At 37.7% G+C, this 25,630-nt stretch overlaps 2 protein-coding genes across 2 annotated transcripts; one reads left to right on the forward strand and one right to left on the reverse strand.

The window, feature by feature from the left end:
* Positions 1-360: 360 nt before the first annotated feature.
* Positions 361-3,961, reverse strand: LOC137731981 (plastid-lipid-associated protein 6, chloroplastic). The gene is made up of 4 exons (XM_068471254.2): positions 3,076-3,961; positions 1,938-2,174; positions 881-1,007; positions 361-787 (listed from the first exon to the last, which is right to left on the reverse strand). Exons 1-4 carry the CDS (start codon positions 3,331-3,333, stop codon positions 573-575), a joined length of 837 nt encoding a protein of 278 aa, XP_068327355.2. The 5' UTR covers positions 3,334-3,961; the 3' UTR covers positions 361-572.
* A 13,704-nt stretch (positions 3,962-17,665) lies between these two features.
* LOC137732340 (KIN14B-interacting protein At4g14310) lies at positions 17,666-21,557 on the forward strand. Its single transcript, XM_068471651.2, has 3 exons — positions 17,666-19,603; positions 19,937-20,547; positions 20,830-21,557. Exons 1-3 carry the CDS (start codon positions 17,852-17,854, stop codon positions 21,356-21,358), a joined length of 2,892 nt encoding a protein of 963 aa, XP_068327752.2. The 5' UTR covers positions 17,666-17,851; the 3' UTR covers positions 21,359-21,557.
* The last annotated feature ends 4,073 nt before the right edge of the window (positions 21,558-25,630 follow it).

Consider the following 25,630-nt stretch of genomic DNA (forward strand, 5'->3'; position numbering starts at 1 on the left):
TATCCAAAAAAGTATTAATTAACTCTAAATGCACTTGTTGTCCATTGTCACACACAAATTCAACCACCCTTTTAATTTTGGCCTTTCTAGCTCTGCATCTTGTTTTTGTACTTTGATTACCCTCAATCGCAAATGCAGAAAATTCAATAAAATAGCAATGCACTTTAAAATGTTGCCTAATTTAGCAACCACATCTACAGAACACAATTCAATACTCCCCTCAAATGTTGATAAAAGTAATGTCTTTATTTGTTGTGTTAAACATGTCAAGATTCAGCTAAAACTCCTACCTAACACCCCCCAAGGGCCACAACCATCAAAATTTGGATAAACCAGCAGCAAAACTGCTGAATGCCAGTGTGCCTATAAACTCCTGTAGATATCACTTGAAAGGGCAATGCAGATACAATCCAAGTGACAAAGACGATTCACTTTATCGATTACAAAATTTACACGTATACAGTGTTGTTCCTCGTTGAACATTTCCTGGAACCTCCATCCACTGGTTCATGCATACAACAATTGGAAGTAACAACATATGATCAAACGACACCAAGAAGACGCGAGGAAAACTATGAAACAACAAAAACCCTCAGCTCGTCTCTATCTCCTCTGGTGATGCGGATATCAGCATCAAGGTAGGTTACGTCAAATTCACCACTTCCTGGGTTAGACGGAGGTCGTAGTCCTTCTGGTAACTTAGGTAACTCTAATGGAGGAAGCTGCGATAAGTTTCCAGTAGTCTTCACAGTAGTTTTCTCAAAAATGATCTTAACCCTGGAAGATCCTGTAATTATTAAAAGGTCATTCGTTGGTTTATGTCACATTCATAAGTTGCTACGTAAACCAAAATACACCAAATAAGAGAGTTCATAAGTACCTATGAGTTCAAATTTGTGGGCCAAAGTGGCAGTTGCTTCAACGGGCGGCAGGGGCCATGGAGCACCTAGTTCAAGCTCCACTATGTTATCAAAGTCTTTGCTGAAGATGTCAATCCGTTGAAATACCTATTTGCATAACATATGTTACTTTCGGAGCAGCAAAATCATCAACGAATAACGAATATTCAATACATGGTAAATTTTGGTATGATGTAAGACAATGACAAGGACTAAGCAACATAGGGTCAGACGAGAAGATCTTAACCAGTTAAAATCTAACAACGTAGGTTGTTTATCTGAGTTTACTTAATTCATAAAACTGTTAATTTAAGTTCCAGATGATCTACTACACCTTCACATAGCAGATCTTAAACGTTCCCCCTTCCAACTGTTTGTATGTTGTGCGTGCGGGCACGCGTATTGTCAAGGGATACATAGACATATGCTGCTGCTATTTGAAATCCTAGGCCCAAGTTGAGGTCGAACAAATTTAATACATTTCTAATGAACTATTCCAAAGTTTTACTTCAGAACTTCGTTAGCTACAATGGACAATTTAACTACAAAAGAAAGACAGGTTCAAATGGATTCCTCACGAAATCCTGCGCACATTTATACAATATGGTTTACTGAGAGTAGAGCCCCTGTATTTTTCCGAGTGAAGTTTTTGTATTAGTCTATGGCTTTCTATCCTGCAAGGTTTCTTCCTTACCAAAGAAAAAGTTTTCATACTTGCTGGGCACTGCGAACAGGATACAGGAAGGAGGTAAATGGAAAAAGATCCACGCTAATAAAGAGTACAAATGATCAACTTCCTACAGCTATGGTGAAGGAAATTCAAACTAATGATGCAATCTGCAATGGTTTTGCAGACTCAATGGTTAAAAACTTAAAAGACTTCGTGGCCTTTGGGGTGTATGAGTTTCTAAAAAGGATCAGGTAAAGTCACTTGGTGATCATATATTGGTGTAATATTTCAATTGGTGTTCATAGTTAGCAAACATGCAAATGGGTGAAAGTATATCAATGGCGTCCAGGAATATAGTAGATGAGTACCTGGCCTAAGGTAATTGGGAGTAGCCTTCCGGTGGGAGGTCCAGGACGGCTCCCACCTAGAGTACGAGAAGAAAATGCACTGCTATATATCAATTTCCATCTCCCTTGCAGTTTATCAAGATCAGTTGAGATATCCACTGGACCTCCAGCAGCTTCAATCTCCTTGGCAGCAGCTTCTGCCTTTTGTAGATCCTCTCCCGATGCTGCAAGACCTCTGTTTAGCCCAGAAACAGCACTCTGCATCGGATTAGACACAAATTGAAAAAACGATGGTAGAAAGCACAAACAGTTAAATTCACATTCGCAAGCGCGCATGTGCACAGTGCCATTTTATGTGACAACAGTTAAAGCCATACTTTAAAGATGAAGCTGTGATATAAAAGAGATGTAAATTGGAGGACATGATTTGATTTTGCTCCACAGATAGGAAATTACTGATGAAACCGTATATCAAGAACCTTGTTGCGAAATCAACTTTCTAAGAAGAGTTAATAAACTGAATTACAAACATAGGTGACCAAAAAATTTAAAAAGGCTTTTCAAGAGCCTCTATTGAAATCCTATACTAGTAATATCAGCCTTCATATACTCATTCCAAAATATTTCACTCACAATTGTTAAGCACAAACATGATTGCTGTTGTCCTCTGATCATAAAACCAATACTCGACACAAAGCGAAAAACTCATATAATCATAGGGAAGTACAAAGGAACCCAACAACACCAAATAGAGTTATCCTTGTGTTGAAGGACACCACTTCCAACAACACCGATATTGTCCCCTTGGTAATTACCACCAGGCACCAGGCACCTGCACAATCCGTCAGGTGTGGGGTTTTATCACAAAAGGCCTCGGTATTAGTTGGAGTGGAGTTAGGATATTTAAACACTTCTTTTCACATAGATACGATCGATGTGGATGTTTCAACATAACAGCATGCTGCAGAGAATTTGTAATGAGATACCGATAACAGTTACACAAAAGCACAATGATTTCACCACCAAATTACCAACTACTTGATTTGCCTCCAAATTCCAAAATAGAATAAAATTACTGTACCAAATGCAATCAAATCCATAACTGGTAAAAAAAAATTGAGCAAGCTAAAGAAAAATGCCCAATAGCTTGAGAACGTACCAATAGCTTGAGCTTTAAAGACGCTACAAGTTCAGGGTTGGGCGTGGTTTTGCTTCCGGAAGACGGCGGCGGTTCGAGAACAGAAACCTCGTCCACAGCCGCTCTCAGAGCAAAGCTTTTGGTGTGACGGCGATTTGACGAACCAAAACGGAGGCGTTTTGGGCAGGGTGGTTTGCTTGGAATAACATGGTTTGCAGAAGAAGTAGAAGGCGAGGAATGTAGAGAGTGAGGGAGAGAGCTCAGAGAAGCCATGGCCATCGCTAGAAACTAGAAAGGAAAGGTCTTGGCTTTTTTGAGAGTTTATATTTGTTTGTTTTGAGACAACGCCATTGGATTCGTGGTTAGCATGAGTGCGCGCGTTTGTACTGTCTTCTAGTAAATTATTCAACGCACAATGGATGGAACCGGAAGCTTCATAAATTTTGACCCTACGATTGCAATTTCAACGGTCCAAAAAAAAAACAAAAAAAATCCTGCTCAAATCGAATATACGATGGGAAATTCTATGCGCAATCCAACCAATTGCTCACCGCGTCCAACATTCATGGAAAGAAATGCAGACTTCCAAATTACCACTGCTGAGGCATTGGCTTTGAGGGATACCCTGCATCTTGCAAAAATTTGTGGGCTCAGGAAGATCATCGTTGAAGGGGATTGTTGCAGGGAAATGTGTCGTTCCTTGGAGAATTCATGCCATTCTGGAAGATATGAGATGGCTCTCCACCTCATTTGATCTAATCCCGTGGAACCGCATTTTTAGAGGAGCAAATTTTACTGCAGATGCCATCACCGCTGTTGGACATCACTGCAAAAACCTTTTCATTTGGGACGGTTGTATTCCTAAACGAGCTTCAAATGCTTTGTTGTTTGACTGTTGAGGCCTTGGGTGTCCCCGGGTTTCTCTTTATCTTAATTTAAAGTTTTATTTTGCCCATAAAAAAAAGTGGGACTCTCCTAGATTCTCTGTCACATGTTTTTTTGTATAATATTTTATCATGTTAGCAGGGCAATTGATGTTAAACTGCAAGATGATAGAGATTATATGGAAAGTCCCATCTTTTGAAAGTCTCCTTAGCATTTTTCAACATTTTTTCAAGCTCAAGCTATTGGCGTGTCGTGTGAGTTCCAGCATCTTTAAAGCTCAAGTGAGCTTAAAAAAATTCAAGCTTGATATTGAGCTTAAATTGTTTCAAGTGATGTACTGAATATAAATAATATAACGCAAAATCTTCAAACATAATACTTTAAGATACTCGACATATTGACAATTAATTGTAGCGTGTTGATTCTCACACTCATGTACCGTACACTTATAATTACTTTCATGGCTCGTTTACTAATCTATAATCAAATAGAAGGAATTGAATTGAGGAGAAATGAAATTGATAAGGAGTTGGAATAGAGATGAGTCAAAATTTGATTTTGTTGGAGTTGTTTAGTAAAACCTTCTGGAATTGGAATATAATGGGTATAGATTTTATATAAACTGTTTACTAATTCACCTGAATCAGAATGGAAATCAATATAATTACTAAAATACCCTTGGTTGAAATAAATTATTTTATATACTAATTTTTTGGTTAAATTTTATATACTAATTAATACCAAAAAAAATGTTAAATGCCTTTATTCACCAAATAATAAACACACAAAAATTAATTTATTATTTTATTTTAATTATTGTTAAATTTCATATTAAACTAGCCAATTGTTGGTGGTGTTGGGTTAATGCAAATGGTAATTTTGAAATTTTAGAAATAAGTGAGGGGATAATGGGGAGGAAGAATCCATTCTGGATTTCCCCAGTAACCCAGAATTCAATTCCCACATAAATGTAGGGAACTCATGTCACGCCTTGATCCTAAGATATGTCAGGGATCGACACAGGGCAGCAAGGTTCTAAAGACGCTAGACGCTAGTTGGGCGGCGAGTTGTGGCCTAGCACCTAGACGGCTAGGCAGGGTCTAGGTGGGCACCTATGCGGATTTAACTAACTCCATTATATTTCATAAAAATAAGTGTATGTTTATACTTAAAATATATATAATTTCATCATAAACTACAAAATAGAATGACACATATATTATGAAGTATTGGAATATAATGAAAACATGGGGAACAAACATATAATGTGTGCTCATTTAAGTATTCGGCAAGTCTCTTACAATTTATTGAAAAAAAATAAAATGCAAATGAAAGTTATCAACTTTCTGCCTAAGTGAGTCAATGCCTAGGCGAGTCTGGGCGGGTGCCTAGGCAGTCTAGGCGGGGTGCCTAGGCAGTCTAGGCGGGCGCCTCAGTCGGTATATGGGCCATTTTTTAATTTTCAAACGCCTAGGCAATAATCGGGACGGTGACCAACCGCCTAGCGCTATAGAATAGTGCGTGGTAGTTGAAACTAGCGGTACTATAATACATAGAGTCAGATGGAATTCATACATAATATACATCAGATATTCAGCGAAAACGAAATTAGAATAAAGGGAACAAACCTACTCTCGAATGCACTACATATGTCAGCTATACCCCTTGAAACCTCTTCTCTAACCTTTACATGTTACTTTCCAATGCAATCATACGTCGTAGGAAGGGAGCACCAAGCAAAGCAAAATCTGGATAAGCTACGAAGGTCGTGTGAGTGACAAACCATATGTGACTTAAAATCAATAGTTTGCAATCCTATATATATATATATATATATATATATATATATATATATATATATCCTCACTCATAAATCTCGTTTGACTCCACACATGCATCCAATCATCAGTTTCATACATTTACTAAAATCATAGGGTTATAACAACATCATCAAGTTTTGTGTTCCAAAACCTCTTATGGAATCGAACAACAAGGATACACAAAATAGGGTTCCAAAACCTCTCATGGAACCGAATATAAACTATACACATGGTTCCTAAACCTCTCATGAAATCCGACAGGATATAGGTCCCATAATTACTCATGGACCATGACAGATGTAGCATTCCAGAACCACTCATGGAACCTATTGAAAAAAGAAAGCAAGATTTCAAAACCACTCATGGAATCATAAAGAAAGGTAACATAATAGGGATTTAATATCTACACATGAAACGAGAAAGGAAGTATACAAGGTATTAGTCCTCTACTAGCCCTCTAAGTTCACAAACATTTCAAATATACATACATATACATTTTATAAAGCATATTGATGACTGGGTAATAACCATTTGTAAATCCATGCTATGCACACAAAGAATATAACAAGAGAATTTCATATGCAAATACTTATCACATAATCTTAAAATCAACTTACCTAGATCCAACACACTTCTAGAATCAACACAATTGAATCGTCGTGCAAAACGATGTGCACGTCACCGAGACATCATATGTCTCGATGAGCCAACAATGCTCCGATAAAAAAACTTAATAAGAATGACACCCATTTTTTCATCTACCTCCAAAGGACACCAATTTTATATGCATGCAGAGCTCAACAAGTGGAACAAACTTTTACACCTGCGACAAAGTCTAAAACTGAACGAAAGACGGTCAATTTTGTTGATAAGGGCGATAAGTATCCAAAACTTTACGGCGTCGATTCTTCGCCTACGGTGGTCCAACTACGTCGAAGTTGGTTTGGTTTTAATCATGGGATGGCGTTGGTCGCTGCTTTGCGGATTCGCCAAAAAATGGAAAAGAGTTGCTAAAACATGTTGGTTTCGTGGCATAGAACCGCCACGTACAATGGTCAATGGGATGGTACTTTGGTGGATTTTGTAGAGGGAAGTACGAGTTTCAAGAAGGTGGGGGTAGCACGGTCTAGTTCATTCTAAGTTGCCTAGAATTTGCGTCGGAAGACATGAAGATCGCGCGGATTGGTGGATCGATGGGCTGGGTTCTGGGTCGGTGGGGTTTTAGGCTGTCTGGGTTCACTTTCCAGAAATGGAATATGTCTAATTTTGGCAAATTCTGTTTTGGAAACTTGTTATTTATAGTAAGTCTAAAAGTCCAAAATGCTCCTCACTTATAACGCCACTAACTTTTTCGTTTCAATTCCAATTCGCGAATAGATTTTGCCTAAATGTTCATAGGTTCGAATTCTATCCATCTATTCCAACCTACCTCCAAACACTAAAGCGAAATTTAAAATATGACCAAAAAGCCATTGAAATTGTTTTTTTTCCCAAAATGTAAATTAAATAAATAAACAAATTTCGGGATGAGTGTCACATCCCCGCCCAGGGCGGATCACTTCCCAGACCCGTTCCACCACCGTAGTACGATATTGTCCGCTTTGGGCTTACCATTCCCTCACGGTTTTGTTTTTGGGAACTCACGAGCAACTTCCCAGTGGGTCACCCATCATGGGATTGCTCTAGCCCCCTTCTCGCTTAACTTCGGAGTTCCTATGGAACCCGAAGCCAGTGAGCTCCCAAAAGGCCTCGTGCTAGGTAGGGATGGGAATATACATTTAAGGATCACTCCCATGGGCGATGTGGGATGTCACAATCCATCCCCCTTAGGGGCCCGACGTCCTCGTCAGCACACACGCGACCAGGGTTAGGCTCTGATACCAAATTGTCACATCCCGGCCCGGGGCGGATCACTTCCCTGGGCTTACCATTCCCTCACGGTTTTGTTTTTGGGAACTCACGAGCAACTTCCCAATGGGTCACCCATCATGGGATTGCTCTAGCCCTCTTCTCGCTTAACTTCGGAGTTCCTACGGAACCCGAAGCCAGTGAGCTCCCAAAAGGCCTCGTGCTAGGTAGGGATGGGAATATACATTTAAGGATCACTCCCCTGGGCGATGTGGGATGTCACAATCCATCCCCCTTAGGGGCCCGACGTCCTCGTCGGCACACATGCTACCAGGGTTAGGCTCTGATACCAAATGTCACATCCCGGCCCGGGAGGACACTTCTCGGGCCCGCTCCACCATCGTAGCACGATATTGTCCGCTTTGGGCTTACCATTCCCTCACGGTTTTGTTTTTGGGAACTCACGAGCAACTTCCCAGTGGGTCACCCATCATGGGATTGCTCTAGCCCCCTTCTCGCTTAACTTCAGAGTTCTTACGGAACCCGAAGCCAGTGAGCTCCCAAAAGGCCTCGTGCTAGGTAGGGATGAGAATATACATTTAAGGATCACTCCCCTGGGCGATGTGGGATGTCACAATCCATCCCCCTTAGGGGCCCGACGTCCTCGTCGGCACACACGCGACCAGGGTTAGGCTCTGATACCAAATGTCACATCCCGGCTCGGGAGGACACTTCTCGGGCCCGCTCCACCATCGTAGCACGATATTGTCCGCTTTGGGCTTACCATTCCCTCACGGTTTTGTTTTTGGGAACTCACGAGCAACTTCCCAGTGGGTCACCCATCATGGGATTGCTCTAGCCCCCTTCTCGCTTAACTTCGGAGTTCCTACGGAACCCGAAGCCAGTGAGCTCCCAAAAGGCCTCGTGCTAGGTAGGGATGGGAATATACATTTAAGGATCACTCCTCTAGGCGATGTGGGATGTCAAAATGGGATATTAACAATTCAATTCCTCCAAAATTTGGAGTTGGATTCCAAAATTCATGTAGATCCCACCAATTTTTTGATATTTCAATATTCAATAAACATTATAATATCTTGTAATTGGAATTCAATTTCACGTTTTAATTCCTATTACCATTACATAAATGTGCCATTAAACAGTTGAAATATGAAGTACATTACGTATTAGAATATGTGACAGAAAGCTTCAAGGTAATCCCATCTAAGAGGGAGGTGGGGACCCATCTCAGAGAACCATGGTTTGGTAGTTGCTTCCTTTGTGTTAAGTATTTGGGTGCACAGCACTGATCGGACGGCTGGGACTTGGGTGCATATGGAGCCATCTATATTTTTTTTATTTGTTAAATAATAAATTTAGTTAAATTATATTTTAGATTAATTACCGATGAAGTTCGAACTCACTTCTAACCTATAAAATTAAAGAAAAAATAATGAAAAGAGTTTCAAAACATTGAATTTAAATAAAAAAACTATCAAATAACTTTATTTAATGGTTAAGATAAAACTCAATATCCAACTAGCCCAATAAAATTGGTCCAAGCAAAATAACTGGACGGTTTTCCAATTTTAACCCTAATTGGAGCTTTAGCCCGTTTATTTACTCTGTTTCGCTCTAGATGAAGAGAGAGAAGGGCTTTTGGGAATCGTAGAATTTCTACAGCTCTCAGATCATTTCTATGGCTGCCAATGCGTAGCCTCCTCGCGTAAAACCTCCGTCTTCTTCTCGGGCTGCCAAAATGTAGCCTTCTGGCGTCTCATCCACCGTTTACTGCTGTTGGAGGTGAGTTTTCCGAAATCAAACTGTTTTATGTTCAAATCACGTTGTTGATGACTTTGTTATTGCTTATTTTTGTGGATCCAAGTCTTGATTAAACCACAAGTGTGCAGAATAGCAGACATCATCTCATCCCGTGTTGATTAGGCGAACGCCTAATTGTTTGAAAGCAAAGCAATTTGTTTTTTTGAACTCGTTGATGAAGATATATCTGTGGATTTGCACATAAGATGATTAATTAATATATGCAAACCCAAAAGTAAGGGAGTTTAATTAATTACCAACTGGCCTTTTACTACTTATAAATGGATTAGATCCATACATACTATGTAGAACTATATTGCATAAGATGAGATTTAGAACTGTATTGCATTTTTCTTTTCTGAAATAAAATTTGGTGTAGTTAACAATCGCACAACCCTTTATATATGTTTGGTTGCACAAAACAGAATATATATTTGCAGGATCATGCCCTTCTTTTATCAAAGCGTCGCTTTTAAGTTATTTTGTTGCATACAATTATAGATGTCTTAAACGTTTTTTTTTTTTTTTTTTTTCTAACACTATTTACGAAATTTTAGTTCTCCAACCAAAGGAAAAGATTAATCCTCTCCTCATGCGCTTTCTTTCCGTGCTTCTTCAAAATTGATACTTTCAAATTTGGTTCTACAAATGGTGTTAGTACTTAGTTTTAAAATAGTGGCAGTGTTCAGTTGTAAAAATAGTGGTAATGTCAATGTTCAGTTATAGAAATAGCATAGTATCAGTGATGAGTTCTAGAAATAGTCAGTGTTCAGTTTAAGAAATAGTGATAGTACTAGTATTCAGTTTTAAAAATAGTGATAATATTAGTATTCAGTTTCAGAAATAATGATAATACCCATTTTCAGTTTAAGAAATAGTGATAATAGCAGTGTTCAGTTTAAGAAATAGTGACAATACACATGATCAATTCTAGAAATAGTGTTTAGTTTAAAAATTAGTGATAACATCAGTACTCAGTTTAAGAAATAATGATAGTACCCTTGTTCAATTCGGAAAATAGTTAGTATTTAGCTTAAGAAATAATGATAATACAAGTTTTCAATTTAATAAATAGTCAGTTTTCAGTTCTAAAAATAGTCAATGTTTAGTTTAAGAATAGTGACAGTAGCTGTGTTCAATTCTAAAAATAATCAGTGTTCAACATAAGAAATATTCATTATTCAGTTTAAGAAATAGTAATAATATTATTGTTAAGTTCAAGAGATAGTGATAATACCCGTGTTTAGTATACAAAATAGTGAGTGTTCAGTTTAAGAAATAGTAATAATACCCGTGTTTAGTTTACGAAATAGTGAATGTTCAATTTAAGAAATAGTGATAGTACTAGTGCTCAGTTTAAGATTAGTTTAAGAAATAGTGATAATGTCAGTGTTCAATTTAAGAAATAATAATAGTACTAGTGTTCTTTTTAAGAAATAGTATCGGTACTCCTATCCAATTCGAGAAATAGTTAGTGTTCAATGTTTATAATTGATAATTTTGTTTACTTGGGGAACTATTGTAGCTATTTGATCGTTTTTTTTTTACTTGAAGACGTAAAGTATCAAATTGTTAGTACAATATTAATGCATTTTTTGTTGATTTGTTTTCAGATTGTTGCTGGGAAAAAACAAAGCCACAAACAACACTACCGGTGAAGGCAAATAACAAGGAGAAGGTGATGATGTTGAAAACACCCGAGCCGATGAAAATACTGGAGCTCTACGGGCAAATTTACAAGACAATTGTTTTATCCGTCAAGAGTCGAGACCCCACTGGCAAATCCACAACGACTCACACAAACAAAAAATGAAACTGGAATAATTTCCAATGGAAGTGGCTCTTGCATTCTAGGAAAGTGGGTTCTAAGTGGTAAGCAAAATTAAGGGTGGGAATTGATTAACAAAAGAATATGAAGATTCTGAACCACCTAATTACAAATAAGTAATAAACTAATAAAATAATAATACTTAAAAATATATATAAAAATAATAAAAGAAATTGGGGAAGCAATTGCTCCCATTTTCTTTAAACGTGCAAAATGGTTTGAGGAGGTGGCCACTCTCCTTCACCCACATTGAGTTTTACCTCCCTTTTAGGAGGAAGGGGGACGACAAGAAGAAAACAAGAAAAAAAAATTAAAAAAAGGCAAAACCTGAAGAGAGAACAAATGGCCAAAAGAAAAAAAGAAAGAGAGAAAAAACTGGTTGACATAATGACATACTTGTAAATAAAGGGAAATTTATTTCTAACAGAATTGGCTGACAGAATAGCATTGCTGTTAGGGGCAAAGGTGGAAAAAAATCATTTTGTTTTCGGTTTTTAGTTCAGTCCATGTGTTTTAAATGTTTGTGGGTCTAATATAGATTAGTGGGTCTAATATAGATTAGTTTTGTCTTTATAATTAAATATGAAGTTCTTTTAGTTAAATAATAGTATAGTATGATTTTTAATTAGTTTACCTCAAGCCCTTTTCATTAGATTCACTCCAACCCTGGGCTAAAATCCAAATTTTCCCTTTCCCCCTCCCCCCAAATCCAACCCAACCCAAAACCTAAACCAAACCTAAAACCTAAAACTTAAAAGGAAGCCCAATATCAGCCACAATTTAGCCCACAAATTGAAATGGGACCCATGGGTGAAAGTGAAAAATGAGTTGTGAAGCCTACACCCCAAAACCTAGACGCCTAAACGCGCGTCACACACCACAGCCCTTTCCAGCCGAGGCCCACCCACGTGGGGTTGTCCCCCTTGCGTGTCAGCCTCACTGTAGCCCAACGACTACTTTTCTTCATCAAACGACTAGTTTAATTGGACTGTTGGTTAATCCAACGATCCACATTCAAATGTTATTATTTTTTTGTTTTATATTTATATATTTATTGAATCCAACATCTTAGATCAAATATAATCAAAGCTAACAGTAAAAAAAAAATCTAACGGTCCAAATTTAAATCCAACGGCTAAAATAAATTTTTTTTTTTTAAATTTAACACAAAATTCAACCAAAAATTCTATAAATACCTATGTATTTGTTCAAACATCCACACAAAACTCACTTTTCTCCTACAATTCTTCCAATTTTTCTTTCTACCATTTCTTCTCATTTCCAAATTTTTCAAGATGGCAAAAGAGCATGTTAGAGGTTGTAATTGGACCTTTGACGAAGATATTGCTTTATATTGGCATGGATTTCTGTTAGCGAAGATGGTGCCGTCGGCACGAATCAAAATAGAAAGGTCTTGTGGGGTAAAATCGTTGATAAGTTCTATGAAAACTCCAACGCCGGTCCAAGGGAAGTTGGTGGTGTTTATGATCGGTGAAAGATTATCAACAAAGCGTGCACTATGTGGAAGGGAAGCTTAGAGAGAGCCATAGTTGACGTGCCTAGTGGAAGGGGCACCTCAAAAATTGTGAGTTTCTTTGTTGATATTTTATTTGTCATGTACATAATAATATTTTGCAACTAATTGTTTTTATGTATTTGTTGCATAGGGTGACAAAACAATGACAATTTACAAGACAAGAACTACACCAAAAAATTAAGCTTTTAAGTTGCATCATGCTTGGAACATCCTCAAGGATTGTCCAAGGTGGGGAACCAATGCGGACCAACAATGGGGAAGATTATTTCATAGTGAAGCCCCGCCCCCAAATGATTTCAATGAAGGTGTCGAACAAATGACCTCAACTTCTTCTTTTGCAAAGCCCTTAGGAAGAGATAAGCAAAAGGAAGCAAAGAGAAAAGGGAAGTCCCAAGATCCGATGAGTGGACCCATTGCTACCAGAATTGCAAAATTGAGCGAAACCCATAGAACTTGCCAAAAAGGAGCGGTCCGAATGCATTTGCAAATGAAGGAAGAAGGGGATAGGGAGCAAGAGAGGTTTGAAATAAATTTGATGATGGAGGACCTCAACAAATACACTCTAGAGAGAAAGAAGTGCTTACATGGTAAGCAAAGGGAAATTTTGCAAAGGGATGCTAGAAGGAGTATATTTCAAGAAGATAATTTATCTCAAGGCTATATCCCAAGTCCACCACGAAGTCAATCACCAAATTAAGATGGTGGATATCATTATTAAGTTTATGTCATTTATGAATTTTCGATTGTATTAAGTTTATGTGGTTTACTAATTGTTGTTTGTATTAAGTTTATGTACTTTATTAATTGTCGTGTATATTAATTATTGTTTCTATTAATCTAGATGTCTTCAATAATTATTGTACTTATTATTCCACACTTTGATGTAGAATAGATGCCTTCAATAATTTAACCTCTATTCAATAATTTATCCAATGTACTACACAAAATACTTTGCACAAGAAGACACTTAAATTTATTACTAGAAAATACCAACATAGTACACTTAAAATTATTACATAAATACTCAACCAACATCATCAACGTTCACCTCCTCGCCGCCATACATGTTGAACTAAATCATTGCGGAGTGTGTCATGACCTTGAGGAGCTTGAATTCTATTTAAACGTCTCATATCCTCACTAAATGTGACCCTATCCTATCTGGCCTCATATGTGGTTTCAGTGACATATTCAACATCTTTTGCAATAGTTATCGCATGTGTTGGTTGGTCATCATCCACATCTTCGTCTGAATCTTCTTCAATTTCGATGTACTCATCTTCCACAATCATGTTATGCAAAATTATGCACGTCATCATGATTGAATAGAGGTCTTCGGTATGCCTAAGTCGTGCAGGCCCTCTAACAATGGCCCATCAAGCTTGTAGGATCCCGAACACTCTTTCCACATCCTTCATTTAAGACTTTTGCCTTTGCGAAAATAATTTCTTCTTTGCACTATCAGGATGAGAAAAACTTTTGACAAAGGTAGACCAACTAGGATAAATACCATCAATTAGGTAGTAACCTAGCTCATACCTATTACCATTTACCTTGTACCGAAATTCTGGTGCCCATCCATTGACAACATCATCAAATAAAGGTAAAGACCAAAAAACGTTGATATTGTTGTTTGATCCAGGAATGCCGAAGAATGCATGTCAAATCCATGTGTCGTAATGATTGGCTTGTTATGACGACTCTTGAATTGGTCACCCCAAGCAGTAGGACAATTCTTCCACTCCCAATAAATACATTCGAGACTTCCTATCATGCCATGAAAGCCTCTTTTGTTTGCCTTGCGTAGAAGCCTCTTCAAGTCTTCATGAGTTAGCTTGCAGAGGTATGTGGCTCCATATATAGCTTGAATTGCCTAATAAAAGCGCTTCAGGTTCTCAATAGCAGTACTTTCCGCAAGTCAGCAATACTTGTCAGTTGAGTTTGCAGAACACCTATTAGTTAGCATCCGAAATGCAGAAGTGAGCTTTTGATGAGATGATAGACTTTGTTGGTCAACGACATCTATCTTCCTTGCAAAGCAGTGGAGATGATTGACAACTGCGTTCAATATACTTTCAAAAAGCTCTTTCCTCATCTGAAATCGCCTCTGAGAATCATAAGTAGGAAATCTCGGACGCTTGATGAAATAATCTTTCATCATTTGATCATAACACTCTTCTCTATCACGTTGCACAAATGAACGCCATATGACAGAACCACAATGGCTAGATTCGGCATGGTGCTCATATTGCATAAGCGAGTTTGCAAGTTTAGCTTTGGCGTTGGTCATTTTAGCATCCTTAATGTCAAGCCTTGCTTGGTATTGTGCTATTTGCATTGCCCTGCTACGCCTTCTTCTATCACCTATTGATGAGATATTGAGGATTTTTAGGAAACAAAAAGAATTTGAAAGTTGAAAGATTGGTGAATATAGAGGATGATTGAAGGTTGAAAGATTGTCAACTGATATTGGACCTATGTTTATATAGATGATAAAAGTTGAAAGGTTGGTGAAAGTTGAAAGTTTGTTAAAAGTTGAACGGTTGGTGAAAGTTGAAAGTTTGGTGAGTTTCATGTGTCGATTTAGTGATCTTTCAATATTTATCGGAATTTAAATATTTTTAGATTAAAATGTTCATAAAATTAAATTACAATAGTCTACATAATTTTTTATTTTAAAAAAGTTAATTTGAGAAAAAAATTAGCCTAAATTCATTCTTTAATAATCCTGGGCTAAAATTTTAGGCCAGAAGGGTTGGAGGAGAAAAGCTGTTTTTAGGCTAAAACCTAAATTTTCTAGGCTAAATATTTTTAGGTTTTAGGCCAGGGTTAGAGATGGTCTAAAACCTAAAATTTATTAACCTAAACCCTAAAACTCATATGGGGGTCAAATACCGGTCCAATTTTAGGCCACAAAGCAAAATGGGCCCCACCAACTAAGACTGAAATCGGGGTTGTGAAGCCCATTGCCTATCCCCTACTCGCCTATGCACTGCACGTGCTCAGCCTTTTCAGAAATCCAACAAACCCACTTGGGGTTGTTCCCCTGGGTGTCATATCATCAAGTAGCCCAACGACTACTTTTCTTCATCCAACGAGTCGATTTAAATGGGCCGTTGGTTAATCCAACGATCTAGATTCAAATTTTTTTTTTTTAGTTTTATATTTATATATTTATTGAATCCAACAGATTATATCGAATATAATCAAATCTAACGGTAAAGAAAAAAGATATAACGGTCCAAATTTAAATCCAACGGCTAAAATAATTTTAAAAAATAATTTAACTTAAAATTCAACCAAAAACTCTATAAATACCTATGTATTTGTTCAAACATCCACACAAAACTCACTTTTCTCCTACAATTCTTCCGATTTTTCTTTCTACCATTTCTTCTCATTTCCAAATTTTTCAAGATGGCAAAAGAGCATGTTAGAGGTCGTAATTGGACCTTTGACGAAGATATTGCTTTATGTTTGGCATGGAATTCTGTTAGCGAAGATGGTGCCGTCGACACGAATCAAAATAGAAATATTTTGTGGGGTAAAATCGTTGATAAGTTCTATGAAAACTCCAACGTTGGTCGAAGGGAAGTTGGTGGTGTTTATGATCAGTGGAAGATTATCAACAAAGCGTGCACCTTGTAGAAGGGAAGCTTAGAGATAGCCATGGTTGACATGCCTAGTGGAAGGAGCGCCTCAGAAATTGTGAGTTTCTTTGATGATATTTTAGTTGTCATGTACATAATAGTATTTTGCAACTAATTGTTTTTATGTATTTATTACATAGGGTGACAAAGCAATGACAATTTACAAGACAAGAACTACACCAAGAAATTAAGCTTTTAAGTTGCATCATGCTTGGAACATCCTTAAGGATTGTCCGAGATGGGGAATCGACGCGAACCAACAATGTGGAAGATTATTTCATAGTGAAGCCCCACCCCCAAATGATGTCAATGAAGGTGTCGAACAAATGACCTTAACTTCTTCTTTTGCAAGGCCTTGGGTAGAGATAAGCAAAAGGAAACAAAGAGAAAAGGGAAGTCACAAGATCCGATACGTGAACAATTTGCTAGCGAAACGGCAAGAATGAACAAAAACCAGTGCCATCGGCAAGAAGAATTAGCCCAAATGCGTTTGGCCATGAAGGAAGAAGGGGATAGGGAGCAAGAAAGGTTCGAAATTAATTTGATGATGGAGGACCTCAACAAATACACTCTAGAGAGGAAGATATACTTATGTGGTAAGCAAAATGACATTTTACAAAGGAATGCCACAATGAGTATATTTCAAGATGATGATTCATCTCAAGACTATCACCCAAGTCCATCCCCAAGTCAAGATGGTGGATATCATTATTAAGTTTATGTAGTTTATGAGTTTTCGATTGTATTAAGTTTATGCGGTTTATTAATTGTCTTTTTAAAAAAAAAAAAAAAAGTTTATGTGGTTTATTAATTGTCATTTGTATTAAGTTTATATGGTTTATTAAATGTTGTTTGTATTAAGTTTATGTGGTTTATCATGATTTTCATGTGTCGATTTAGTGATTTTTCAATATTTATCGGAATTTAAATATTTTTAGATTAAAATGTTCATAAAATTAAATTACGATAGTCTATATAATTTTTTTTTTAAAAGTTAATTTAAAAAAAAAATAGCCTTAATTCATTATTTGATAATTTCGGGCTAAAATTTTAGATCAGAAGAGTTGAAGCAGAAAAACTGTTTCTGAGTTAATACTAAATTTTCTAGACTAAATATTTTTAGATTTTAGATCAGAGTTGAAAATGTTCTTAAAGTCCTATAATTAAAGCTCAGTACTGTAAAAGTTTCGAGGCCCAAACCGTAAAAGCGAAACTTAAAACCCCAAAAATTTCAAAAGCTCAAAATTAATTTCATTTTCCCGCTCAAATGCGAACCAGAGTGAAATCAAATCCAGTCGAAAGATCCCCATTCATTCCATCTTCCCAGTCTCTAAAAGACACTCATCTTCCAACCTTAACACCTTCGATTATCCATTTAATCGATTAATTTATTTACTGACAAAATACCATGTCGGCCACATCGGCTCGCCGCTTCAAAGACCGCGGCGGCGCCGGCGTGGCAGCAGGATCCAAGCCCGCCCCCACTCTCAAACCATCCAAGCCTCTAACGCCGATACCCTTTTCCGACAAGAGGTACGCCAGTGCCGGAAAGGAGAACCCTCTTCCTGGGACCGCTGCTTTCCGGGCTTCGGCCCAGAAGCCCACAATCCGGCCCATTCCTCGCGTCGACAAGGCGGCTGTGTCTGCGGCTACCAGTGGCGCAGGTAGCGAAACGCGTTCCCGGTGGTCCATGTCATCGGCGCCGAGAGGTAGGAGCTCTAGCCCTTCTGAGTTTACGAGCGTAATTTCTCATACGGGTAAGGAGCGGAGGGTCTCGGTGGATCGGGTCAGACCGGGTTCGGGTCTGAGTTCGGTGGGGGAGAGGGATCGCGTAGTGTCGAGTGCAGGGAAGGTTAGAGGATCAGCTAGTGGGAAGCAGAGAACAGGGTTTAGGGATTTGGATGTGAAGAGGAGTGATGTGGGACCGAATGGGATTAGGGTTTTGAGGGATATCAAAGAAAGTGGTAAAATTGGTGTGAATTTAGAGAAAAAGAATGCAACTTCTGGAGAATTAGAAGTGAGAGCGGTGGAAATTGAGAAGAATTCGGATGGGGTTAGGGTTAGGGATCCGGGAAGTGGAGATGGAGAAGCTAATTTGAGCTCCGATCTGAAAAACCCTAGTGCGGTTGATAAAAAGGATCAAAATTTGGCGAGGGTGGATGATAAAGCTGTGAAAATTGGGAGTGGTGATGCTTTGGGACTGAAGGAGTCTGGTGAAAAATCTGTAAGTGATGCAAAGGTTTTGGAGGGTTTGAAAGAAAAGAGGTTGAATGAAGAAGGTAGTAGTGGCGGTCGTTCGGGTATCAAATATCCGAGTAAGCTTCACGAGAAGCTTGCTTTCTTGGAAGGGAAGGTTAAGAGGATTGCCTCGGATATTAAGAAGACAAAGGAGATTTTGGATATGAATAATCCAGATACGTCGAAGGTGATACTCTCTGATATTCAGGAAAAGATTTCTGGAATTGAGAAGGCCATGAGACATGTCAATGATTCAGGTGGTAAGATGGGGTTGCCGAAAAGTACTGAGCATAGTGACAGGGATGCAAAAGTAGTTGAGAAGGGCCATATTGAGCTGGTGTGTAATGCTAAGAGTTTGGTAAAGGGGTTGAACAGTGAGGACTTGGAAGCTAGGCTCTTTCCTCATCATAAGTTGCTTCAAAACTGTGTGGCGTTGAAAGAATCATTAGAAAGCTCTCAAGGTCATGGGTTCCAAGCTGTTGAAACTAGTTGTGAAGCAAAGGTTGAAGAGAAGTCATTGAGCCTTACAGATGATAACCCAATTGCGGTAGAGTTCTTGGCTTCCTTGGACCAAACTAAAGTTTCAACAAGGGATGATGGACGTGAAGGTTTGGAATGTTTTGAAGTTCAAGAAGTGGATGGTGTCACTGCTGCAGAAGTTGAAAAATCTTCGAAATTTGTCTCTGGAAAACAAAATTTGGAGCTCATTCTCACAACCGATGAAAAACTTGATGAGTTTGATGATCAGGAGAATAGACAGGAAATGTTCTTTGACGAGGAAAATGAGGATAATTGCAGTTACCAGCTGAACCAAATAGGCCAAAAAACCTCAACTGGAGGGTGGTTCATGTCTGAGGGAGAGTCGGTTCTTCTTGCTCATGATGATAGTTCGTGCACCTTCTATGATATTGTAAATTGTGAGGTATTTAACTTTTCTCTTCTATTGCCTGAGCTTCATTGCGTAGTTATGCTTATAGTAATTGAATTATCAAAGCAATTTCAGATCATGTGCACCTTCAGTATAAATTAGGTTTACTCAAATTAAGTTTGAATTTTTGGTGTGATTTACTTTTATTGCAAAATATTTTGATTTTCTTTCAATTAGCGTATGTCAAATAGTAACATTGAAAAAGCCAAGGTAAAAGACATGCTTATTTATACTGTAGTATGAACAGATGAACAATTGGGGGACATAAAATTGTAATTGCTGAATGTGAAATTTGCATTATTGATTGATGGTTTATGGTCTCTTCAGGAGAAAGTTGTGTACAAGCCTCCTGCTGTAGTTTCACCTAATATGTGGAGAGACTGTTGGATTATCCGTGCTCCCAGTGCTGATGGTTGCTCAGGAAGGTATGTTGTGGCTGCATCAGCTGGCAATACAATGGATGCAGGATTTTGTTCATGGGATTTCTATGCCAAAGATGTGCGTGCTTTCCGGATTGAGGATGGTTCAGCCCCTTCAAGAACAGTGCTTGGCCGCTTGCCCAACATCTCACATGGAAGAAATGCTTTGTCTGATCTTCTGGATCCAGAACCTAGACAATGGTGGTATAGACCTTGTGGACCTCTCATTGCCTCAGCTGCTAGCTGTCAGAGAGTTGTGAGAATCTATGACATCCGTGATGGTGAGCAAGTTATGAAATGGGATGTATCAAAGCCTGTTATAGCAATGGATAATTCAAGCCCCTTGCAGTGGAGAAATAGAGGAAAAGTTGTTGTAGCTGAAGCTGAAACAATTTCCCTTTGGGATGTGAACTCTCTTAACCCTCAAGCTTTACTATCTGTTTCTTCTTCTGGTCGGAAAATTTCTGCTCTTCATGTGAAAAACACTGATGCTGAACTAGGTGGTGGTGTTCGACAAAGGTGGATGTCAACCTTTCATTTGGCATTTACTTGTTTTCTATTCTATTTCTGGTTCATGCATTTTACCTGTTTTGCTTGCGTTTCTTCATGGATATGTCCTCTATCATGTCCTTGAATATGTCACTATGCTACTAGTTTTTTATGTGCGATTAATTAATTTTTTCATCTGGTTTTCTTGCTTGCTTTTTGGATATATCAGGTAGGAAATTAGTTCTAGCATGAGAATATACCAATTGAAGTAGAAGATTCTAATAACACTTAATGTGGTTGTTTGGTTTGCAGAGTAAGTTCTGCGGAAGCAGAAGGAAATGACGGAGTGTTCTGTACTCAAGATTCTATTAACATTATAGACTTTCGGCATCCTACTGGCGTAGGTCTTAAGATACCAAAACTCGGTGTAAATGTGCAATCAGTTTTCTCTCGTGGAGATTCTGTCTTCCTTGGCTGCACTAGTGCAAGATCGGGATGGAAAAAGCAGTCTTCTTCACAGGTGCAACAATTTTCAATCCGAAAACAAAGTCTATACAGCACCTACGCTTTGCCAGAATCAAATGCTCACAGTCATTACACAGAAATTACACAAGTTTGGGGGAATTCAAACCTTGTCATGGGTATTTGCGGATTGGGGCTGTTTGTATTTGATGCGTTGAAGGATGACGGAGTTCCATTGTTGACCAGTGATGACGGGAGTCAAAAAGCCAGAGAAACTGTTGGTCCAGATGACTTGTATGCACCTTCTTTTGATTACTTGGATTCTCGGGCACTTCTTATCTCAAGAGATCGCCCGGCACTGTGGAGGCACCTATCATAGGTCTGCAGAACGCTTGAAAATTCTTCTTACATTTATGATTATCTAGGAAAGAGGGTAGTCAGCAGCATAGGAATGTGATGCTGCAATGAGTTTTGTTATTTTGCTAAGATACTGCTGTGGTGTGTAATGTTATGTGTACTGTAAGGCTTTCTGTTGAAGGCTTATTTATTAGATGGAATTACACTTTTATTTTCTGTTATACTTGTATGTTTTTTGTCTTTGTGAGTAAAGCCTTTTTGGTAGTGTCTTAAACCTGCCCTCCATGTTTATTAGGTCTTCTTTCGGGATCTTTGTTTATCTTGGTTTTTATGCTTGGATTCCAAGTTGGTTATTGAAGAATCTGGGACAGTAGGGCGTTAGAACATACTTTCAGTATCCTGATGAGGCATGTACGCCGACACCCAGATTTGCTCCCGAGTGGTTTAAAGGAAATCTGTCAGATTGGCTCGTTTTGAACTACATTTAAAAAAACACTTTTGCCCATAAGCCTTTTTAGTAAAAGCGCTTTCATTAGAGCAACTCCAGCGTGGTTGGTGCTCGGGGGACGGTGGACCAAATAGGGCCAGGTAGCCCGGCCTTGAAGCTCCAGCGTGGGTAGCCCGAGGGAGAGTGGAGGCCAGAGCTCCGTGCCCATGAGGAATTGCCAGCCCGAGTGGATGTGATGTAATGGCTGACATCATCCTGGCGTCAGCCCAATTTTATATTTTTTTTCTGTAAAGCGCGTGCGCCTCATCTGCACATGGGGGCGCGTCAGTCGACAACTTTTCAGCGTATGGGGCCTGCGTCACAGTCTGCCAAGGTTACCGTTGGGAAGCCACGTGGCTTCCTACGGTCCGTTCGATCTCAACGACTCTTTAAATTGGATGGTCTAATTTGCAACGGTAATAAAAATAAAAAAAATCTTATTTAATATCAACCGTTGGATCTGAGATCAACGGTTGATATTATTCTGCTTTATAAATAAATAAATAAAAGAAAAAATAGTTTGAAAATTAAGAAAAGGTACCGTTGCAACATATGGCACAATTTGGAGTGTTGAAATTCAATTTATTATTTTTTTTTAAATCCAACATCAGAGATTAATTAGTTCAATAAAAATTAAAAAAAAATTGTAAAAAATCCGAAAAAAAATCTGAAATTTTTTTTAAAAAATTGTTTTTACTTTTCTATAAATACCTTCTCATTATCATCTACCTTACACCACAATTTCATATTTTCTCAACTACTTTCAATCAAATTCCTATCTTTCTCTCAAAGTTTCAATCCAATTTTTTTTTTTCTTCACAAAATGACTACTGATTCAGGTACGAATTGGACGCTTCTTGAAGAAATTGCGTTGTGTACTAGCTGGGTTGAAGTTACTCATAGTTCGCTTACAGGTAATAAGATGCAGTTGCAAGAAATGTGGAGTCTTATTCATACCAATTATCTTGAGAAAATAGGTGGGAAAAGAACCAAAGAATCGATGTCCAGTCGTTGGAAATTACTTAGCCAATTGTTTAGTACATGGAGAGACGCCTTGGCACAAACTATGAAGAAGAAGACATTATAAGAAAGAAGCAGAAACTATGAATAATTATAGAGATTTTGGTGAAGAAGGAAACAAAAACTATGAATAATGATAGAGATCTTGAGAAAATTAGTGTGAGATGTGTGAGGATGGATGGTGGATTATATGGAGGATTCAGAAAGGATTAGATTGTAGATAATGTCACGTGGCATGCCGTCATTCGTTAAAAATCTGATGGAAATCTATCCTCAAAGATTGTAAACAGATTATGACACATGGCTCGACGTGATTGGTTAATAATCTTATCGGAAACCCATCACTAATAATTGTATTTTCGGATAATGACACATGGCGCAATAAGTACGATTAAAAATCTTATCGGAAATCCATCACCAATAATTGTCTTTTCGGATTTTATAACAAGTGGCGCAACGAGAACGATTAAAAATCTTATCTGAAATTACAAATAAAATTATTTTGTATTATTTTATAACTTTTCGGATAATGACACGTGGCGCAATGAGAACGATTAAAAATCTTATCCGAAATTACAAATAAAATTATTTTGTATTATTTTATAAATAAAAAAAATACTAATATTTTATTGCCTATTACCAAGGCTATTGAAGTGCAACGGTGGAGATGCAAAAGGACAGTTCTTTAAGGGCAGTTATTGTTCATTGGGTGGATATCATAGTGTATTGCCTGAGGGGAGGGTTCCCACGCTGGAACTGCTCTTAGAAGCACAATGGAATTTTTAATAAAATGCAAGTGCTCCTTGAAAAGAGCACACATGAAGTGCTTCTTTAATAAAACATTTTAGGTGTTTTTTTGAACCCAGAACCACTTTATAACTTTTTCTATCTAACATGATCAGAAACAAGTAAACTTTCCAAAGTCCCCAGTTCTTCTAGTTTTGAAGGTTGATTCCTCCAGCAGGCAAGGGAATGAGGGAAAAGCCTTTGGAGGTTTCAAATGGCTTTAGTTGAAGTGAATTCTTCTCTTCTTGTTACCCTTGTCAAAGGCTAGACAGAGAGTAAGACCGTTTTAGGGTTGGTTTCTTAATGTTATTTTTTTAGTATATTGATATTTTGTTTTTTACATTAGGGAAGGAGCAGTTTGGTTAAGCCACACAATGGGTAACCTAATTTGCCATCTACGAGATTCGAACCTAAGATCTTTCACTTTTAAGCGAAGAGGAATACCATCAGACTGTAGTATTAAGTAATACATTGGTTTCTTAATGTATAAGCCTCATTTCCCACATGCAATTTCGCTCAGCATCCGTTGCTCACAAGAATCAATGGTTAGAAACTGCACACGCACGTGCGAGCGACTGACCGTATCGTGCTATTTTCCCCTAGTACAGTAGAAGCGCGCTCAGCTGATGGCCAAGCTAAACTTAGCCTCAGCTTTGGCGTTTATAAGCTGTAAGACACTCCTACATTCATTGTGTATTGTAAGATGAGTGGGCTAGGGTAACCTGCCCAAACTTGATTGTGGCTTTTGTTTTATTGGACCACTGGCCCACTGCCACACATGCAACCCAAAACCATAATCATGTCATTGTTGTATTATTAATATTTTTTTTATATACAAACGAGATGTTTACACTAAAGGAGTGAAAAAATAAATTGGTTAGGAACTCATTATCTACGAGATTCCTACCTAAAATCCTAAAACTACTCATTTACAAATGAAGCACTAAACCGTCGTAGTAAATGACTTCATCATATCATTGTTATTACCTAAATAATTACAACATCACTTAATATGTGTCTTAATCAACATTACGATAGCTATATTAGGTCCCTTGAAAAAAGGATCCCTATTTTTACCATGCAAGACACTACTTGTGAGGTTGACATTACATTCTTTTATAATGATATAAATTGTCTATTTTTTAGATATCTATCCATGAATTATTTTTACAAAAAATTAATTCAATCCGATATTATTTATTTATTTCATAATCAGAATGAATTTGACTGTTAGTTAGGACAATATTCACCAACTTCTTTGCAATTATAATTTATCAAATCAAATTTAAAGAAAAAAAATAAAGAATTCAAATCGAGGACATTTAACATGACAGCTCTTGCGCCGAGGTTGGTTGGTTGATAGATTTCATCATCGAGGGGTCAATCTAAATTAAGGAGATTTCATATTTCTAATTTCTGATATAATAACTTGGGTGTCGGCCAATAATATTATGAGATGTTTTATCCATAATTTTTTTTTACTTCTCACACATCATTTGTTAATTTCTGTCCGTTGATTTTATTCAATTCATCCGATCTGATAGTTGAAAATTAAAAAAGTACGAGAAATAAAAAAAAGTGTGTATATCATAAATAAACCTAATTTTCTTTCATAAATAAATGTAAGCGGAGGTGAGAGAAAGGTCTGATATAACTTGGGTATCGGCTAATAATATTATATGACTCATGTGGCATCCAACTTTCTTTCATAAATAAATGTGAGCTGATGGGAAGGGAGGAGAAGGGCAATAATGTTCCTCAATGCCAAATGAAGGTTGTTTCTTTGATTGATATGTACGAAAATAGAAAGAAGAAAAACGTGCAAACTTCTCTCAAGATTGCCCAAAATGTTGTGAGGGTAAGGATAAGGTCATTCTGAGAAACATGAGATTCTTATTTTCGATCTTTGATTATTTTATGAGGTCGATATATGCTACATAAAGGAAGTTGTCAATTTTTTTTTTTTAAAATTTATTTACTTATTCAAGAACTAATGTTTAT

This window comes from Pyrus communis, chromosome 16 (genome assembly GCF_041283825.1).
Source record: "Pyrus communis isolate YQ-2024b chromosome 16, ASM4128382v1, whole genome shotgun sequence".
Taxonomy (NCBI): Eukaryota; Viridiplantae; Streptophyta; class Magnoliopsida; order Rosales; family Rosaceae; genus Pyrus; species Pyrus communis.

Coding starts and splice junctions, on each gene's coding strand:
- LOC137732340 (XM_068471651.2), top strand. CDS start 17,852: ATGTCGGCCACATCGGCTCGCCGCTTCAAAGACCGCGGCGGCGCCGGC. Junction 19,604..19,936: donor ATGATATTGTAAATTGTGAG/GTATTTAACTTT, acceptor TGGTCTCTTCAG/GAGAAAGTTGTGTACAAGCC. Junction 20,548..20,829: donor GGTGGTGGTGTTCGACAAAG/GTGGATGTCAAC, acceptor TTTGGTTTGCAG/AGTAAGTTCTGCGGAAGCAG.
- LOC137731981 (XM_068471254.2), bottom strand. CDS start 3,333: ATGGCCATGGCTTCTCTGAGCTCTCTCCCTCACTCTCTACATTCCTCG. Junction 2,175..3,075: donor CTTTAAAGCTCAAGCTATTG/GTACGTTCTCAA, acceptor AATCCGATGCAG/AGTGCTGTTTCTGGGCTAAA. Junction 1,008..1,937: donor TCCCAATTACCTTAGGCCAG/GTACTCATCTAC, acceptor TTATGCAAATAG/GTATTTCAACGGATTGACAT.